The sequence below is a fragment of the Orcinus orca genome, chromosome 15, assembly GCF_937001465.1.
Source record: "Orcinus orca chromosome 15, mOrcOrc1.1, whole genome shotgun sequence".
NCBI lineage: Eukaryota > Metazoa > Chordata > Mammalia > Artiodactyla > Delphinidae > Orcinus > Orcinus orca.
In genome coordinates this window covers 88,458,742-88,476,325 of record NC_064573.1, presented here as the reverse complement: position 1 = coordinate 88,476,325, position 17,584 = coordinate 88,458,742, and the positions used below count along the sequence as shown (strand labels likewise).

Sequence of the window (17,584 nt, the reverse complement as noted above, 5' to 3'; positions counted from 1 at the left end):
CCTCCATGACAGGTTCCTCTTCCTCCACTTGGTCGGGGCCGGAGCCTGGCGCGTCCTTCGAGCCGGGGCTGCGGCTGGGAGGTCAGGGAGGGAACAGCGTGGGGTTCTCATCAGCGCCAGGGTGGCCTCATCTGCAGGGCGGGCGGGCGGGCGGGGGTCAGGAGCCAGGCCCAGCGCACGCGCACCCCCAACCGGGGATTCCCAGCAGCTCCCCGAGAGCTGGCCCCAAGCTCCAGTCCCGGCCCCTCGCTCTGCACCAGGTCTGGGGGGACGAGGCCCAGGCCTCCAGCTATGTCGGGCCCCCCTGCCAGGGGTGCGTCCACAGGCCAGGAGTGGGGGCTTTCAAAGCATTCACTGACGTACGGCAGGGATCTGAGCAGTCGGAGGGGGCACGGCCCCAACTCGGACCGTCGGCCAACGTTCCCTGCATCTCACGGGACACACACCCGACCGGGTCTGTGTGTGACACACGTGTCTACTCCCGAGAGGCCCGGGGACAGCCATGTTTTGATCAGCTGGCCCTTCGAAAAGTCTTTACAAAATTGGAATTTGTAGCCAAAATGTAAAAAGTGGGGTGCTCACATAAACCCCCCAGATCTCTGGTTTCTCCTGGAAAGCGGGCAGTTTCAACAGCACAGGCCTAGCACCCCAATGGGGCGACTCAACTGGGGCATGGGTGGCCAGACCCCACTCCGACAGCTGGCCTGCCTGGCCCGTGGCATGGAGTTTGAGACCCCACTGAAAGTGTGGAAAGGGGGTCTGGGTGCGGCTGGTACACACTCACCCCCTGCTGTGCCCACGGCCGGGGACGGGGAGGGGATGACGGAGGGATCCCATGCGGCGGGAATCCTCCCTCCATCCCAGGAGAGCAGGGCAGGCTGGAGGGGGCAGTTAGGAGGAACTGGGCTCAGCTCACCCATCTCCCACTGCACCCTGAGAACTGACCCAGGACGCCAGTGGCCTCCAGGCCTCCGAACTGCTGCATGGCCACGATGGCCTTGGACAGCTCTTCTGGCGTCTGCAGCTGCCCTGTGTCGGGGTCTGCCGGGGGCAGGTAGCCGAACCTGCTCAGCCACTCCTGCGGGCAGAGAGTACAGTGAGGGGTGGAGGGGGAGCTCAGCCCCACAGAAGAGCCACCTGCCTGGGGCCATCACTGCGGGGAGGGGCAGGCCTCTCCTAGCCCTGATCAACACTCCAGCCCCTGCCCAGTAGCCCACAGGGCGTCTCATGCTCCTTCCTTGCCTAAGTGTCTTAATAAACTTGATGCCCCTTAGATGGGTGGGTTTGAGCAGTGCACAACCTGTGCGACTGCTCATGGCAGCCTGCCCCACCTCACTCCTCCTGAGGCAGCAAAATGCCCAGGGGACACTTCCGGAAGTGAGATTTTTAAAAGGTTATTTAACATCGTGAGCGCCCAATTCAGGCCCGGAGCTGGCTTGTGAGGCAGCAGTTTAGGACCCAAGGTCTGAAACCCATGCTGAGAAGGGCAATGGGCTCAGAATCTGGTTTTAGGAATCTGGTTATGAGCTGCATGTGCACAGTAGTTAAGAGCCCAGACTCTGGAGCGAGGCTGCCTGGGTGCAAATCCCACCCAGCCCCCTCCTCACTGTGCAACTGAGGCAAGTCACACCCCCTCTGGGCTGTTTCCTCGCCTATGGATGTGAGGATATAAAGAGTTAGAACGTGGAAATGCTCACATCAGCCCTGACACAGTTACCCTCCATATAAGGTGTGTGTTGTCAGCGGACAGCTCTGATGCAAAGTGCCCCAGTGGGGGTCCTCTGAGCAGGAATGGGGGGCAACCCTTTATACCACGGACACACATAGAACCCCTTTACCATCTGTGGGGGGCCAGGGGACAGGGAGGCACTGATGCCATCTGTGGGGACCTCCTGGGGGGCTTCTGTTTCTTCAGCTGCCACACGGCGCTCATGCCCACTTCCCAAGCCATGTGACAATCCCATAAAAAGCACTCAGCCGGGCTTCCCTGGCGGCAGTGGTTGAGAATCCGCCTGCCGATGCAGGGGACACGGGTTTGAGCCCCGGTCCGGGAAGATCCCACATGCCGCAGAGCAACTAAGCCCGTGCGCCACAACTACTGAGCCTGCGCTCTAGAGCCTGTGAGCCACAACTACTGAGCCCACGTGCCACAACTACTGAAGCCCGCACACCTAGAGCCCGTCCGTGCTCTGCAACGAGAGGCCACTGCAGTGAGAGGCCACTGCAGTGAGAGGCCCGCGCACTGCAGCGAAGAGTAGCCCCCCTCGCTACAACTAGAGGAAGCCCGCGTGCAGCAACAAAGACCCAACGCAGCCAAAATAAATAAATAAATAAATGTCCTAAAGGATAAAAAAAAAAAAGCATTCAGCCATATGGACGCAATGCCAGGGGTGGGCTCATCAGCCAGCTTCAGATGACCCACAGGTGGGTGGAAGGCAGGGTTTGGGAGATTCTCTGAGCTCCACCCCCTCCCAGACTAGGCTTTAAGAAATGCACCGACTTGCAGGTCTATTGTTTTTTTTTTTGGTGGACATGTAAAAAATCTTCGATTCATTTATGCTACCTGCAGGGCCCCCAGAAGCTTGCGAGTTTGCAGCCCCTGCCTGAGGACTCCCCGCCCCAGGGATCTGACCCCACAGGGGGCCCAGAGGGTGCTCAGTGGGAGGGGGTCTATCCTCCTGGAATTCCCAGGGAATGTAACTGACCAGGAGGGTCCTCAATGATTTGCATATAATTTGCATACACCTGCAGCAGACTAGCTGGATTCCCTCCTTTCCAGGAAACACTGAGTCCTTGCTGGGGTTCTCTCTGTTCCGTTACCTCCTCCCCAACTCCTGAAGGAACCCCCAGAATGCACAGAACTGGGGGACCAGGAGACCCCCCTCGACCCAGGCAGCACAGTGCACAGCAACCAAGGGGCGCTCCCGGTGGACACCCGGGTGACATCCTGTGCCCAGACGAGGGGAGCACGAGGGCCGGGCAGGCTCACCCCGACCCGGCTCTGCCGGCTGTGCTGTTGAGGCCTCTGCCACCCTGAGCACCCTTCTTTTGGGAGGACCGCCCTTCACATCACTTCAAACACATTTAAATGCATCCCGTCACCCGTCAACAGGATATACTGAGTCCCCCGGCTAATCAGTGTCTGAGAGCATTCCCGGTTACAGATGTGTATTTGTATCCACTTTGCTGTACTAACAGAAACTAACGCGACATTGTAAGTCAACTATACTCCAATAAAAATTATTTTAAAAATGTGTGCTTGTGGCTACACATCTTGGGGGAAAGTTTTACATGTGCTTTAAGGTTTTGATGCTGCCGTTTTCTTTCGGAAAGTCAGAAAACACACACACTCTGCAGCTCTTTGTTAAGACTGCAGGACTGAGCTACAGAGCCTGGAGGCGCCCAGCACCACGAGGAATCCCTCCGGGGTGTCCTCAGACCGTACATGATGCTGGGTGACGATGCTGTCCCCACTCTCCTTACCAGGTAATGGTCCACCCAGGCAAGCGCCTTTCCCCACCCAGGCCAGTTGCTTTGGGTGGGCAGGGGCTGAGACAGCCTGGGGGGACCACCCGTCTCCCGGCTGTCCCCTTCTAGGCTGGGATAACAGCTGGGCGTCTGATCGTAGCAGAGCCCCGCTCTGAGCCCTCGCGGGGCTCCATGGGGCTCACAGAGGAGCTGCGCCCGCTGGTGCTGGGCAGCCTGGCCCGAAGGCCAAGCGCATCTTTGGGCTTCAGGCCTCAAGAGCACCTCAGGTGGTTTGGAAACGTCTGCTAACATTGAAAAGCAGGAGGTTTCAGCTACAGGTCAGAACAAGGGCAGAGCTGAGGGCCTGCGCCAGCCTGGGACAAGCTCTGCTCCGACCGCGGCCGGCAGCTGCTGGCGCCTGCCCGGGCCCTGGGCACTGCAGCTTGCAGCTCCTGCTGCACGCAGGAGCACAAGAAGGGACCAGATCTGAGGGGCTGGCGGGAGGCAGGGGCTCCCTCCCCCTTTCCCCGCAGGCTTGGGCTCAGACATCCCACCTGCCCCCAGCGCAGCTCCCTCCCCCATCGCAAAGCCCGTCCCTTCTCTTCATACCCCGGGCCCACCTCCTCCCTGTGGCCCCACCAGTGGCGGTGGGCTTCTGTGTCGATTCCTGGACGGCTCGCTGGGGGAAATCCTCAGGAGGTGTCTGACAACAGGACGAGCCCCTGGCAGCCACCGGCCCTCAGGTGATGCGTGGATCGGGGGGCCTGAAGAACCCACGGGGACCCTAGCCCAGCCTGAGCCATCCTGTTCTGCCTTCAGTGGAAACACAAGTGTCCCCGACAAGAAGCCCCCATCCCTGCTGGGAAGGAACAGTCACCCTAGAGCCCTGTGAGGGAGGGGGCGTCTTGGACAGCCCCTTTCTCTCTCTCTTTCTCTCTCCCTCTCGCCCTGCCAGCTCGTTCCCCTCTTCAGGGGAGACAAGCAAATTCCCGAAGGGCCGGGGTTTCACTTTTTTTCCTGGTAGTACGTACACGCTGGAACATCACAGAGGAACCAGGCTGAGAGCCCGTCCTCAGGGCTGGGTCCTTGCATGGGGCGAAGGCTGACAAAAGCCCTGCCTCAGCTGCCCCTGGAGCCCGCGCAGCCCCGATCCCTGCACCCACCGCAGTGGTGCCCACATGAGGACGGCCCCTGGGGTGGGGGCCCTGCCCCTTGCCCCCCAATACCCTGCAGAGCCTGTGGGTCGCCTGGGCCAGCCCCCTCCTGTGCTCATCCACTGGTCCTCCCTTCACTGTCACCACGGCTACCGTGTCTCCAGGGCAACGAGGCTGTGTGGGCAGAGGGTGAACTTTCCAGAAGGCTGAGGGGAGGGGGGAGGGGTGGGAGCGAGGGGAGCCCCAAACCCGCAGGGGCTGCCCCGCCTTGGAGAATCGCTAACAGCCAAGGACATGCTCTCACCCTCCTCCCCGCAAGGACCCCCGTGAGCTGAGCCATTACTGCAGATGGGGAAACCGAGGCCCAGAGAGGTGGGTGTCCTGCCCAAGGCACTGGCAGGAAGTGGGGCGCCGGCCCCTCCCGCAAATGCAGTCACCTACCATCCCTCCCGTGGCTTTCCCATTCGCCCTGCCCAGCCCCCGCCTGGTCTTGTTTTTCTCTATGTCATTTATCGCTGGTTGACACAACGTGCATTCGTTCACAGCGTTAACGATGTTTAACGATGTTTAACGCACACACCACAGAACCCCCTCCTGACCTCCGCAGTCACAGGCCAGTGGGCCATCGCCGCCACGGAGCGGCCCCGTGTTCACGTCTTGAGCGGCCCTCGGCCCAGCAGGTCAGCCGTCAAGTGCAGGCACCGGCGGCCTCGGTGCTGGCTCCCAGGAGGCGCAGCAAACCAACCTTCCACAGACGGGTGGACCAGTGGGCGAGGGAAGGCCGCGCTGCGACGTGCTTTACGGCGCCGGTGCCGGTAAACAAGAAGTGCTTACTGTGTGCAGTGCCCCCGCAGGTCCCTCCCACAGCCCCAGGCCTGGCCACTGCTGTCCCCACTTACAGGGGGGAAATGAGGGCTCGCCGCATGCGCTGGCCGTGGGAGCAGGACCGGAGCGAAGCCACCGGGACCCCGGGACGCCTGTCGGCTCGCCGATGCCCCGTGAGGGGCCCGTGTCTGGCCGGGACAGTGGGGACGGCGGCTGAACTGTCGGCGCCCCCTTCGCCCTCCGTCTCTAACTGGATTCCGCCAGCCTTGTCTGGAGTGGGTATGGAGAGCGGGTGTCGTTAGCCCCACGGCACAGTTGAGGAAACGGAGGCCCAGGGCAGTGCAGACACCGTCACAGCGCTGGGGGAGCGGAGGCGGGCGGGCAGTGGCTTTAGAGCGCCCACCCCCACCCCCAAACAGTAACAGGCCCTTCGGCACCCACTGCGTGCCGCCGGCTCTGCACCTTCACCCACTCACTGCTCAGCACCCACGGGGGCGGTGTCACCATCACCTCCACGTGCAGCTGCGGAAATGGCTCACGGTCACAGGGCGCAGCTCTGGCTCAAGTCTGTGTCTGACCCACTTGGCCGTCCGGGCGCTAAAGACCCAGAGCTAAAGGAGTTGGTGGCCCCCCGGCAGGGTGCGTCTTCCTCCAGGGGCTGCTGGCGGTTGGGATGACCCCTTGCCCCAGCATCTTCCCCAGGGGGATGCTCCCAGAACCTCCTCTGACGGTCCACCCGTCCATCCGACACCCTCACCGAGGGATCCCTGTGCCAGGTGCCGGGGGGACAGGGAAGGTCTGGGGAGACACCGTCCTGCTGTCTACGCAGGAGGGACAGTCTTGCACAGAAAGCCAAAGATAAACACGTGATAAGTGTCACAGATGATAAATGATTAGTGATCCTAATGGCCAACGATTATTGAGCGCTGCTCAATTACTCACAGCACCCACAGGGGAAAGCTGTGAGAACAGGGGTCTGTGGGGTTCAGTTCCCACTTGGCACACAGTAGGCGCTCAACAGAGAACTACTGAAATGATCTTACAGGTGGGCGCTATTATTATGACCATTTTACAGATGAGGAAACAGGTGCAGAGAGGTCAGGACACTTGCCCACGGTCACACAGCCAGACAGTGCAGAGCTGGGAGGGGAACCCAGGCTATCTGGCTTCAGGGCCTATTCCCAGGACCGCTGTGCTATGAGGGGAAGTGAGACAGGGTGGAGGGGCTCCTTAAATGGGTGCTCGGGGGGGTGGCACCTGAAGGATGAGAAGGAGCCGGCCAGATGATGAGCCGAGGTGAGAATTCATGGCAGTGGGAACAGCTTGTGCAAAGGCCCTGGGGCAGGAACCAGCCTTGGAAGTTCAGGGAGCAGAAAGGAACTGGTAGGACTGGGGTACAGAGGGAAGAGAGGATGGAGGAGTGGGCAGGCGGGCCAGGGAAAGGGGGAAGTGGGTCCCGCATCCTGCCCAGGCCACTATCCATCCCTCCTGAGAGCTGGACAGTGCCTGGGAGGGACACAGCAGGCTGTCGGCTAGCGTGTGACAGACGCACCCGTCACCCCTCCCGTGCTCAGCAGAGGCCCTGCACCCAGAGCATCTCACTGGAAGCTCCGAGCCACCATTAACCGAGAGGCAAAAACCACATGCACGCAAAGCACCCTCGCAAACCCCCAGGAAGGCACTGCATCAGGGAGGACCCTGGTGAGCCCTCAAGCCCTTGTCCCTGTTCCCACACCCCCTCCTCAGAACACGAAGGCAGCTTACTGCCTGCAGACGCTGTGGTGAGAGATTCAGGGGCATCACCCAGGGAACGTCCCCACTGCCCCGCTCTCATGGCCCCACTTTACAGACGAGGAGACTGAGGCCCAACGCTCAGATCGCAGGCTGTGAGCAGAGGCTGGCCCCGGAGCCCCTTGAAAGAGCAACGACATTTCCTCAGCTGCCAGGCTGCTCGCCAGCCTGTTTAGTCAGCTTCCACAGTCCCGGGGCTCAGACCACAGGCGGCCAGGGCGGTCCCGCCCACGCCACAGGCCCCCGAAAGCACCACAAAGACTTCTCAGTCATCCAGACGCCCTAGGCCATGAGTGTCTGGGAAACGACTCACTTGTTGACAACGTGCCTCCAGGGTCGGGAAGGGGCCCAGTTGGGTCCTAAGCTCTGGGAGGGGAACCTGGAGGCGAGGCTCCCCTCTGGGCGGCTCAGTGACACCATCCCTGGTCCCCTCGGTTGGGTTCCCTGACTGCAGCCGAGAGGGTGTTCCCGGCCCCAAGCCAGGTCTGATACGGGTCCTGAGTGCACCGAGGTGCCAGACGCTTGCTGGGGACCCAGAGGCGACTGGCTGAGGCCAGGGTGATGGTCACCCCCGCCACCCCCCTCCCTACCCCCTGGAGGGGGATACATGCTCACAGGAGCTCCAGCCCCTGCCCAGCCCCCTGGGCCGCTACTCCCGGCCACCCTCACATACTCTCAGCCACAAGCCACTGTCACCGTCTGGGTGTCAGACATCAAAAGACCTGCCAGCACGCGTGGTACAAGGCACAAGAGCTCACAGACTTTGTTGCTGGGATAGAAACCTGAGAACAAACTTTAGAGGACGGTGGCGAATCTGCCAACATACGATACGTTACGTGCATACCTGTCACCTGGGCTCCCCCAGCATGGGTCCCTCACATACTCACGTCGCAGTAAGCGGGCGTCCTGGCAGCTCCTGGCTATGGCGAACTATTAGGAACAGCCTGCCTGTCCGTGCAGTGAAATGCGACGGGTGGAAAGAAAGAACCAGGAGGACCGAGACGTTCCAACACGGACCGTTCTCCAGGATAGACTGGGAAGTGAAAACCGCAGGGCGCGCGGCAGTGGGCAGCAGGTCGTCATCCGTAGAAATAAGGGACCGAGGTCCCCATGCCCTTTTACGTGCCCAGACAACCTCTGGAAGGATCCTCAGGAAATGAGGGAGACAACGGCCCCTGCAGACCCTTCTGCATGGTCTGAATATTCTGCTGTGGGTACTACCTACTCAGAAATAAAATAATGAAAACGGGCCCAGAAGGACTTGCGGCTCAGTCGACAACCCCAGGAGGGCACGGGGCTCTTTTGTCCCGCTCGCCGAGGCCTGAAAGCCCACCGTTGGACCGGCGCGTCAGGCCTCAATCCGGTGCTTTGTTCTCCTCTGAGGCTCGGGCGGGCTGGGCTGGGGAGCCCCCTCCCGGGGACAGCCAGCGCACAAGAGACCCGCTGGGCACGGCTCTGTCTGGCAGAAGCTGGGTCACACTTACAAAGGGGCCCTTCTCCTCACTGGCAGCCCTAGATCTGAATATCCAGTCAGTGGGCCCCTGGGGGCAGCGTGCAGAGCTGGGTGGAGGGGAGTCCTCCCTCCTCCCCGCAAATCCCTGCTGGTACTCCCAGCCTTCCGGCACCTCCGGGTCTGATGCGCTGAGGTGTCATTCCCCCGAAGGCCACCAGAGACCGCCCTCGGCCCGCAAGTCGGGGGCAGGAGGCAGGAAGGTTTCTCTCACTCAGGCTGGAGAGGTCCTGGCCTTCCCTGGGTGGGGCGGGGGTCTCTCTGGGCAAGGGCAGCATCCTCTGCTCTTTATGCGCCGGGTCGTATACCAGGGCCCTGCTGTCTCTGGGGCTCCAGGCTGGGGAGCCACGTCCCCTGCCCAGTGCCCCGTTGCCGGGGAACCCAGGGGAGCAGGGAGAGGCGGAGGCATGGCGGTGCAAGCCAGGAGCCGGAGTGTGCACCTGACCCGCTTCCTCTGGGTGGGCGGCGAGAAACTTCAGAACAGCCCTGGGCGAGACACACGCCCTTGGCTGGGCCAGGAGCTCCACGCCCTGAGCGTGCGGGCCCGACCCCCAGGAACCCTCCCGTGGGGCCCCTCACAGCTGGAAGGTGGGAGCCTGGTTCTACTACCACCCAGCCCAGACCTAGAGACTTGATGCCCTCAGACACCCCAGGGCCCGGAGGAGGTGGGCAAAGGCACCCCGATTTCAGAGCAGTTTGGCTGGGAGGAAGCGGCGCTGGGGACCCTCTGGCGTCTGGATGCAGACAGCAGGGATTGTGGTCGTTCCCCCGCAGGCGGCTGCAGGGGTTGTGGCAGCTGGGCGGGGGTGGCCGAGTCCTGCCAACCACGGGGCTGCAGATGCCGCCCAAACGCCTGCACTGGCCTGAAAGCCACCCGGAGCTCGAGAATGCCACTGGCCTGGGAGAGGAGCCTTTTCAGCACCCCTTTAGGAGACTGCCGTGGGCCGGGGGCGGAGGCAGGGAGCAAGGTCCCCGGCCCTGTCCCTTCATGGGTGCAAGTGAGGGCAACTGCAGGGGCGGAAGCCTCAGAAGGAATCTGCTTCATCCACCGCCCTGCTCTCGCCCTCGCCTGGCCTCCCGGGGCCCGGGGGTGGCGAGACCCATGAAGTCTGATCTAAATCTTCCAGGTCCCGAAGAGGAGGCTCCAAGCCTGGCGGGCTGAAAGGGGGAGGGGCTGTGGGAAGAAGACACTGCGCAGTCCCCCAGTATGGTTTCCAAGCCAGTGGGACAGCTGATACTGAGGGAGGGGCGCAGGAGAAGGCGGGACGGCTACATCCGAGCCTGGGAATGGGAGGGGGACTCCAGCAGGCTCAGGACAGGGACAAGGGTGGCAAGGCAGGGCTGGCCACCCTGGGGGTGGAAGGAGACAGGGACTTGGGCCAAGATCCATGCCCAGCGGGGGGCTGGGAGGCCGGCTCCCTTGCTCCCCAACGTCTTCAACATCCTCAACGGAGCAAACTCGAAACCACCGACTTTCCGGGGCGCCCACACTCAGCAGCCCTGTCTTTTTCTCGGTTGTGGGCGCGCACCCCTCCCCCCCGCCACTCCCACGGGGAACGCACTCGGGACCGCCCTGCTCTGGGCGGCTGCGACTGCTGTCCCACCCGCCTCAGGGGCCCCTTTGGGGCTACACGGAGCCGGTAACGGGGCTGGGGCCAGTGAGCCCCCAACCTCCGCGGGCTCCGGCGACTGCGGCGGGCTCTGAGCGCACGGAGCCCGGGAGGGACCCGCCGCCTCTTTCCCAGACCCGGGTGCGCGCGCGTAAGACACTCAGACTGTGACCCAGCCTCAGCCTTCCTGCCCAGGAAATGGGTGCAGGGCGTCCGAGTTCCCGCAGGCACCGAGGCGCCCCGGTGGGGTCTCCCCGGCCCGCGGGAGCCCTGCATCCCGGCCGCGCACTCACCACTCCCAGGCTGAGGTCCTCGGCTCGGGGCGCGGGTGCAGCGCAGCCCCCACGGGCGGCCAGCGCGAGCAGAAGCAGCGGCAGCGGCGGGACCCGGGCCCAGGGAGGTGGCGGGCCGGGCCCCCGGGTGGCGCGGCGCCGCATCGCGCTCACAGGGCGGACGGCGCGGCGGTGGCAGTCCCCGCGCCCGTGCGCCCCGCGCCCGCGCGCCCCGAGCCCGCGCCAGGCTGCCTGCCCGACCGAGCCCTGCGCCGCCTCCCAGCGGCGGGGCGGGGCATGCTAATATATGTTAATGAACGCCGCCGGCGCTCCCTCCCTCCGCCTTAAAGGGCCCGCGCCCCGCTCCCGCCAGAGTCCCGCGCCCCCTGGAGGATGCTCAGAGCTCACCCACGCCCCGCCCGGCGAGTCCACACGGGGACCCCTTGGCTGCGGCGGCCCGAAGGAAGACACTTCCTGAGTGTCCCCAGACGGCCCCGGGGCGGCGGAGGCATGCAGACGGGGGCACAGTCCGGGGCTCTGTGCCGGCCTCCGGGGAACGGACCCCGCCTCCCGCCCGACAGCTCGTACGTGGACCCCGCGCGCCAAGCACTGTTTCACGGTCAGGGCTGGGGACCCGGAGCGGCAGCCGCAGCGCGCCCGGCGGACGCCTGGGGGAGCCTTTGCACCGTGGTAGAAGGGAGGTGGGGTCGGATGGCGGTTGAGGAGGGAGAGTGGGAGGGGTCGGGGTAGGGGTGGGAGCAGAGAGGGGCTGGGGGCGTGAGAGGAGCCGGGCTGCAGCGGGGCTGGGGGTGGGAGCTCGGGAGGGACTGCGGGAGGGGGTGGGGTGAGAGACTAGGAGGGGCGCGGGCGGCGGCCCTGACTCTGGTGGGGTCTGGGCGCAGCTGGGAGTCAGCGAGGGCCGTGGGTCTGTGGTCGCTGTGGGTTTGAGGGCTGGGTTTTCGGGCAGAGCCTCCTCTCCACTGTCCTCCCGTGGCTGGGGTCTTGCGCATCCTTCCCTGCTGTTACTCTCCAAGCCTGCTCAGAAGACCGTTATATTGACCCGCTGAGATCACTTGCAGTGAAGACCCTGCATACGATGGCCGTTCACAGGCACATGCCCCAACTTTGCTCAAGTGCTACTGGCAAAAGCCTAGCTCAGCCTGGCTCTGGTCAGGGAAAGGAAATTTATGGGCTCATTAAACTAGGCCATCTCAGAGCAGGCTGACGTCAGGCAAAGCTGGATCAAGTTGCACCAGGACATGATCAGAATACGGTTTCTCTCTCCATCTCTGTGTTGGCTTCATCCTCAGGCGAGATCTCGCCAAATGGCAGCAAAGACAGAGTGGGCAGCCGCCCCCGACATTCTTCCAGATTAGCAAACCCGGCCGACCGACTCTCAGGCCGCAGTCCCAGGGCCATCTCTCATTGGACGCTGTGGGCCGTGTGCCCATCCCTAACCAAGCATGTGGCTGGAGGACGAGCGGGACCAGCTGCGCTGACGATGGGAAGGAAGGTGTTTTCTAAAGGAACTTTGAGATGCTGACGTCAGAGTGAAGGAGGGTGGGTGGCAGCCAGGGCTGGCGCAAGGGGCTCGGAAGAGATACCGGAGCAGTCGACCGCATGGTGTAACAGTTCTTCCTGCACCTGAGAGGGGACGCTGGCTGAGGAGCTGTAGGAGGCCCTGAAGGCGGTGAAGAGCCATGGCAGTGGCCGTGGCAGGGCTACAAGCATCAGAAGCTGTGGACAGACAGACATGGTTCTCGCTAGGTAGGTCCAGACGGTGCCTGGTGGACGGTGCGGGAACCAAGGATGCTTGGTGTCGGGGGACGTGTCACTTCGTGGCGGGGGCTGTGTGGCACCACGGCTGCTGTTTTCTCCTCGAGCCTGCCCCTGAATGCTGGCATTTGAATGTGGCCCAAATACAAGCGCTGACGAGAGGCCACTTTTCACCCATCAGATGGGCGACGTTGAGAAAGTCATCTATCATCACTCACCGCGGAGGGAAGTGGGGACTTTGGTGCTGCTGGAGGGGGTGCCACTGGTGCAGCCTCGCTGGGAGGCCATCAGGGAGCAGCTATTAAAGTTTGAAATGTACACTTTCTACGGCCCAGCATTCTTGGTGTCTGCCCTGGAAAAACACGCCCATCTTTGCACAAGACAGCTGATGCGAGATGTAATAGTTAACCAAAAAAAAAAACCCAGAAACTGCCTAACTGTGTGCTCTGGTGCTGGCTGTGGTCAAGGACGAGGGTGACGGGCAGAGTCCCGCTGCACCCGTTTGCCGGCCTGTGTTTGCTGCGGTGGGGTCATGTCCCACTGCAGAAATGGGCACTTTTCTAAGACCCGCAGGTGCTGTGTAAGCTGGTGGCCGCCCTGGGATGACCGCGCTGGGACGTACCCCAAAGATGGAACACTGCATTGAGTGAGAAAGGGTGAACTAGATCCAGGTGTGCCAATGACGCTACTCAGACCTATTGTTGAGTGAAAAAAAAATTACAAGAAGAAAAGCAGAGAGCAGAAAACCCCCACAAAACAACGACATAGTTACATTTACCATGTGTACCATGTACAAACACACGTGTCATCTCTTCTGAGCTTGGTCTGCTCAGGGGACCAGATGAGGACCAACAGGTAGATACCAGGATGTGAAGGGACCAAGGCCTTCAGGGTCTCAGCACAGTTTTACATTCTTACCAGGAGCAGCTATTCCTGGTTTACTTGTGTAACTCAAGGTCAGTGGGAAGAGCAGGGTGCATGTGTGTGTTGGATGGGAAAGGTCAGCTTGCTCAAGGAGGTCCCTGCTCCAAGATGGGGCCCCAAGGGGATGTGGTGCCCTTAGACCAGGCCCCAGGCCTTCAGTCCAGCAGAGCAATGGGGCACTGGCCACATGCCTGAATCCCTGCCCTTGTGGGGCTGACACCTGGCGGGGTGGGCATAGATGAATCGGGTGCAAAGTAGAACAGTGGCTCCCAGAGGTTCCAGGCCCCATCCCTGGAATCCACCATGTGTCCCCTTATGTGGTAAGGGGAGCCTTGCAGATGTGATTAAGTTAGAGATCTTGAGATGGGGGTGGTCGCAGTGTCCTCACAAGGGCCCTTGAAAGAGGGAGGAGGGGGAGGCTCAGAGTCAGGGGAGGAGGCCACGGGGCGATGAAAGCAGAGGTCGGAGCGATGCAGCCAGGCGCCGAGGGATGCAGGTGCTTCTAGCAGCTGGACAAGGCAAGGAGCAGAGCCTCCCCAGGGGCCCCAGAAGGAGCCAGCCCTGCTCACACCTTGCTTTCTGCCCAGCAAAACTGTCTCTAGACCTCCGGACTCCAGAACTGGGGGAGAACAAATGTGCCTCACTTTGCACCACTAGGTTTGTGGTCACAGTTAACTGCAGCCACAGGAAACTCCTGTGCATCTTACGGGCGGGGTCAGGAGGATGAGATGTCAGCTTCGCAAAGGCCTGAGGGAAGAGCAGTCAGCCAGGGGGCCAGCCCGTGCAAAGGCCCCGGGGCAGTCTCTGTGTGTTGGAGGTTCAGCCATGGGGCTGGAGTGCTAACAGGGGGAGGTGGTTTTAAAACTTGTCCTTGGGACTTCCCTGGTGTCACAGTGGTTGAGAATCCGCCTGCCAATGCAGGGGACACGGGTTCCAGCCCTGGTCCGGGAAGATCCCGCATGCCGTGGAGCAACTAAGCATGTGCGCCGCAACTACTGAGCCTGTGCTTTAGAGCCCGTGTGCCGCAACTACTGAGCCTATGTGCCGCAATTACTGAAGCCCGCGCGCTCTAGCGCCTGCGTGCTGCAACTACTGAGCCCGCATGCTGCAACTACTGAAGCCTGCGTGCCTAGAGCCTGTGCTCCGCAACAGGAGAAGCCCCTGCTTGCTACAACTAGAGAAAGCCTGCGCGCAGCAACAAAGACCCAACGTGGCCAAAAACAACAACAACAAACTTGTCCTTGAACTCCTGGCTACGCTTCCCAGCGGGGGCTACACCCTTGGTCTTTGTGTCCACCTCCATCGACAGATGGGCCTGCAGGCTCACTTCTGAGCCTGCCTTAGCAAAGGCCATGGGCTCCCCTGGACCCCCTGGCACTCAGTGCAAGACACTTGCCATCTCAGTGGGGGCGGAGAGAGGGAGAGAGAGAGAGGACGCACAGGAGCCCCAGCGGCTCTAGCCGGCGGTTTGCGTCTTCCCAGCTCAGGGGCCAGCTTGTGGGTGAAGAAGCTTCGGATGGTCTGGGGGTGGCTGCAGGGAGGCCTTGAGGAGCGCTGCCCGGCCGAGCCCGGACAGCCGCAGCCGTGGGAGATAGTCAGGATGGCTGAGAGGTGCTTAGTCCTGCCACATTTGGGATGTTTTTGCTGGTATCTAGATGCCGTGTGAGTCTGCTAGGGCCGCCGTAACAAGCACCCGGACATTTATGGTCCTGTGTCCTGGAGGCGGGAAGTCCGAGATGGAGGTGTCGCAGGGCTGGTTCCCCCGAGGCCTCTCTCCTGGGCATGTAGACGGCCGTGTCCTCCCATGTCCTCACGTGGCCGTCCCTGCGCGTGTCTGTGCCCTGATCTCCTCCTCCTATAAGGACACCAGTCACGCTAGATCGGGGCTCACCCTATGGACTCATTTCACCTTAATCACCTTTAAGACCCCATCTCCAAGTACAGTCACATCTTGATGACCGCAACACCCAGATTTTGGAGGAACACAGTTCAGCCCAGAGCAGACGCCCAGATGGAGGGAGAGGGGGTCGTAGCCAGAGGTGAGAGGTCGTCAGGGCGGGGACCACGTGCGCTAGGGGTTGTGTGGGCCGAGTGGCCGTGGGGGCCGGGGCGGGGCGTCGCTGGCGTCCCTGGGCCCCACCCCACTCAGCTGCCAGGTGCAACTCTTGGTCCTGGAGCCGGACCCTCTGCCCAGCCCGTGCCCCCGGGGAGCACCCCAGCCCCTCCCTCTCTGGGGCACCTGCCTGAAAGGGAGGCGGGTCCCCATGCCACGGCCTCCGGCGAGGGCCAAATCAGTTCCGGTTCAGAATACTTGTATTCACCTCTTGGTATTTGAAGAGAAGATGCTCTAACTGCTGGGATTGTCTGTGGGACATGCTTTCCGGCGCTCAGGCTGTCTCGTACCCTGTTGTCTTCCATCCAGGACGAGCCTCTGGCCCCCTTGGCCCCATTGGTCCCTGTGCAGGAGGAACAATTTCAGGTGCCTCCGAGAAACCCAACTTAAGAGGGAAAATTAGAGAGTTAGCTTCAGGCATGGCTGGTTCCAGGGGCTCTGGGCCCAGACTCTGCTTCCTCCCTTTGGCTGACCTCGCGTGCTCCCCAACCCTGCCCAGAAGAGGAGGCCCCCCTTTTTCTGGGCCATGCCATGCGGCACACAGGATCTTAGCTCCCCAAACAGGGCTCAAACCTGTACACCCTGTGCTGGCAGCTCGGAGCCTTGACCACTGGACCGCCAGGGAAGTCCCGAGGAGGCTCTTCCTAACGTTTCAGGGAAGGTCCTGGATTGTCTCACCTGGGTCTTGTGCTCTTCCCTGAGCCCATCACTGGGCCAAGCAGACGTGAGTTCTGATTGACTGGCCTGGGTCTTGGGCTGAGGGCCTGTCAGCCCCACCCTTACCACGTGGGCCAAGTCGGGGAGGGGCGGCTTTCCGGAGGAAAATTGGGGTGCAGGTGCCAGAAAGGGGTGTTGGCAGGAAAGAGGCTGGCAGTGCATGTTCCCGCACCCCTTCCAGGCTTGTCGTCCGGTCGCTGTGCTCTGGGAGCTGAGCTAAGGATGTACAGACCCAACTCAGTGAATTCCGGCTGCCCTACTTGGAGGCGATGCAGCTACTCCCAATTTAAAAAGAACCAAAGCTGAAAACCTACGTCCACAGACAAACTTGTGCATGAGTGTCCGTTGCAGCATTACTCAATGGCCCCCAAATGGAAGCTGCCCAAAGAGCCACTGACCCGTGAAGAAGGGACACACAAATGTGGTGTCCACACAATGGAGTATTATTCGGCCCTGAAAAGCTATGCAGTTGTGAGGCATGTTGCAGCGTGGAAGAGCCTGGAAAACACACTGTAAGTGGAAAGAAACAGGAAGACAAGGCCACGAGCTGTACGATTCCATTTATAGGAAATGTCCAGAACCAGCAAATCCAGAGAGGCGGGAAGCAACGCGGTGGCTGCTAGGGGCTGGGGGAGGGGAAGGGGGTGACTGGTAGTGAGTAGGTGGTTGGTTTATTTTGGGGAGGTGGGAATGTTCTGGAATTGGATAGGGGTTGATGTTTGTACGGTGCTGAGTGTACCAAAAGCCACTTTAAAGGGGTGAATGGCATGGTGTGTGAGTCTCTGCTTAAAAGGAGAGAAGGAAACGCGGGGATGACGGGTTGGGGGCTCTGCTCCAGGCGCGCTGGTGAAGGGTTGGCAGGTCGGACCCGCCTGCCCCGTCTGTGCCGTGTGGCTGCTGCTCTTCCGGCCCCGGCTGCACAGGGGACAGCTGCTCGCAGGGGTCAGCAGGTTGTGAAACTGAGAAGAAGCCAAGTTACTGTGCATCACTGAATCAGCGGTACCACAATCTCAGAGAGCGCGAAGAAGGGGAAGGGCCGCCACGCACACGGTGACGGGCTGCTTTGTCACGTGCAGTTGGTTCCCGACTTACAGGAAGAGGTTTCTAGACTCAGCAAGACACAGCCCTTCACCGTGCATCCCTATTAAACACACATTAAAGAGCGAGGAAAGTTAAGCAGGCTGGTGAGGTGTTGGAGGCGCTGTCAGGTCTGTGCTCTGTCCATGTGGGGGGGAGAGGTGGGCGGAGGGAGGGGCCGGGGAGGGAGGGGGCGGGGGCGGGGGGAGGGGCGGGGAGGGAGGGGGAGGGGGGAGAGGGAGGGAGGGGAAGAGGGAGGGAGGGGGAGAGGGAGGGAGGGGGAGGGATACTGCTTCTTAAATAGTGCGGGGAGGAGCCTAGCCGGCTGGGAACGCAGGAAGAGGGTC

General features: G+C 61.7%; 1 protein-coding gene and 1 long non-coding RNA gene across 5 annotated transcripts in view; one reads left to right on the top strand and one right to left on the bottom strand.

Moving 5' to 3' along the window:
* The window catches only part of MMP17 (matrix metallopeptidase 17), a 49,140-nt gene extending 38,216 nt beyond the window's left edge, over nt 1-10,924 (bottom strand). For 2 of the 4 annotated variants that reach the window (XM_049698651.1, XM_033440647.2), the window contains exons 1-2: nt 917-4,074; nt 2-131 (exon numbers count right to left, since the gene is read on the bottom strand). In XM_049698651.1, coding sequence (XP_049554608.1) covers nt 2-131; nt 917-1,316 — 530 coding nt within the window. In that variant the 5' untranslated portion in view covers nt 1,317-4,074. Of the gene's footprint in view, nt 1; nt 132-916; nt 4,075-10,651 lie in introns of those variants that run through there. The other 2 variants (XM_033440646.2, XM_033440645.2) reach the window with 2 other exon arrangements.
* LOC125961329 (uncharacterized) lies at nt 5,588-7,433 on the top strand. The gene is made up of 3 exons (XR_007471939.1): nt 5,588-5,726; nt 7,022-7,148; nt 7,297-7,433. It is a non-coding gene; the product is annotated as an uncharacterized LOC125961329 (long non-coding RNA).
* Nucleotides 10,925-17,584: the final 6,660 nt, after the last annotated feature.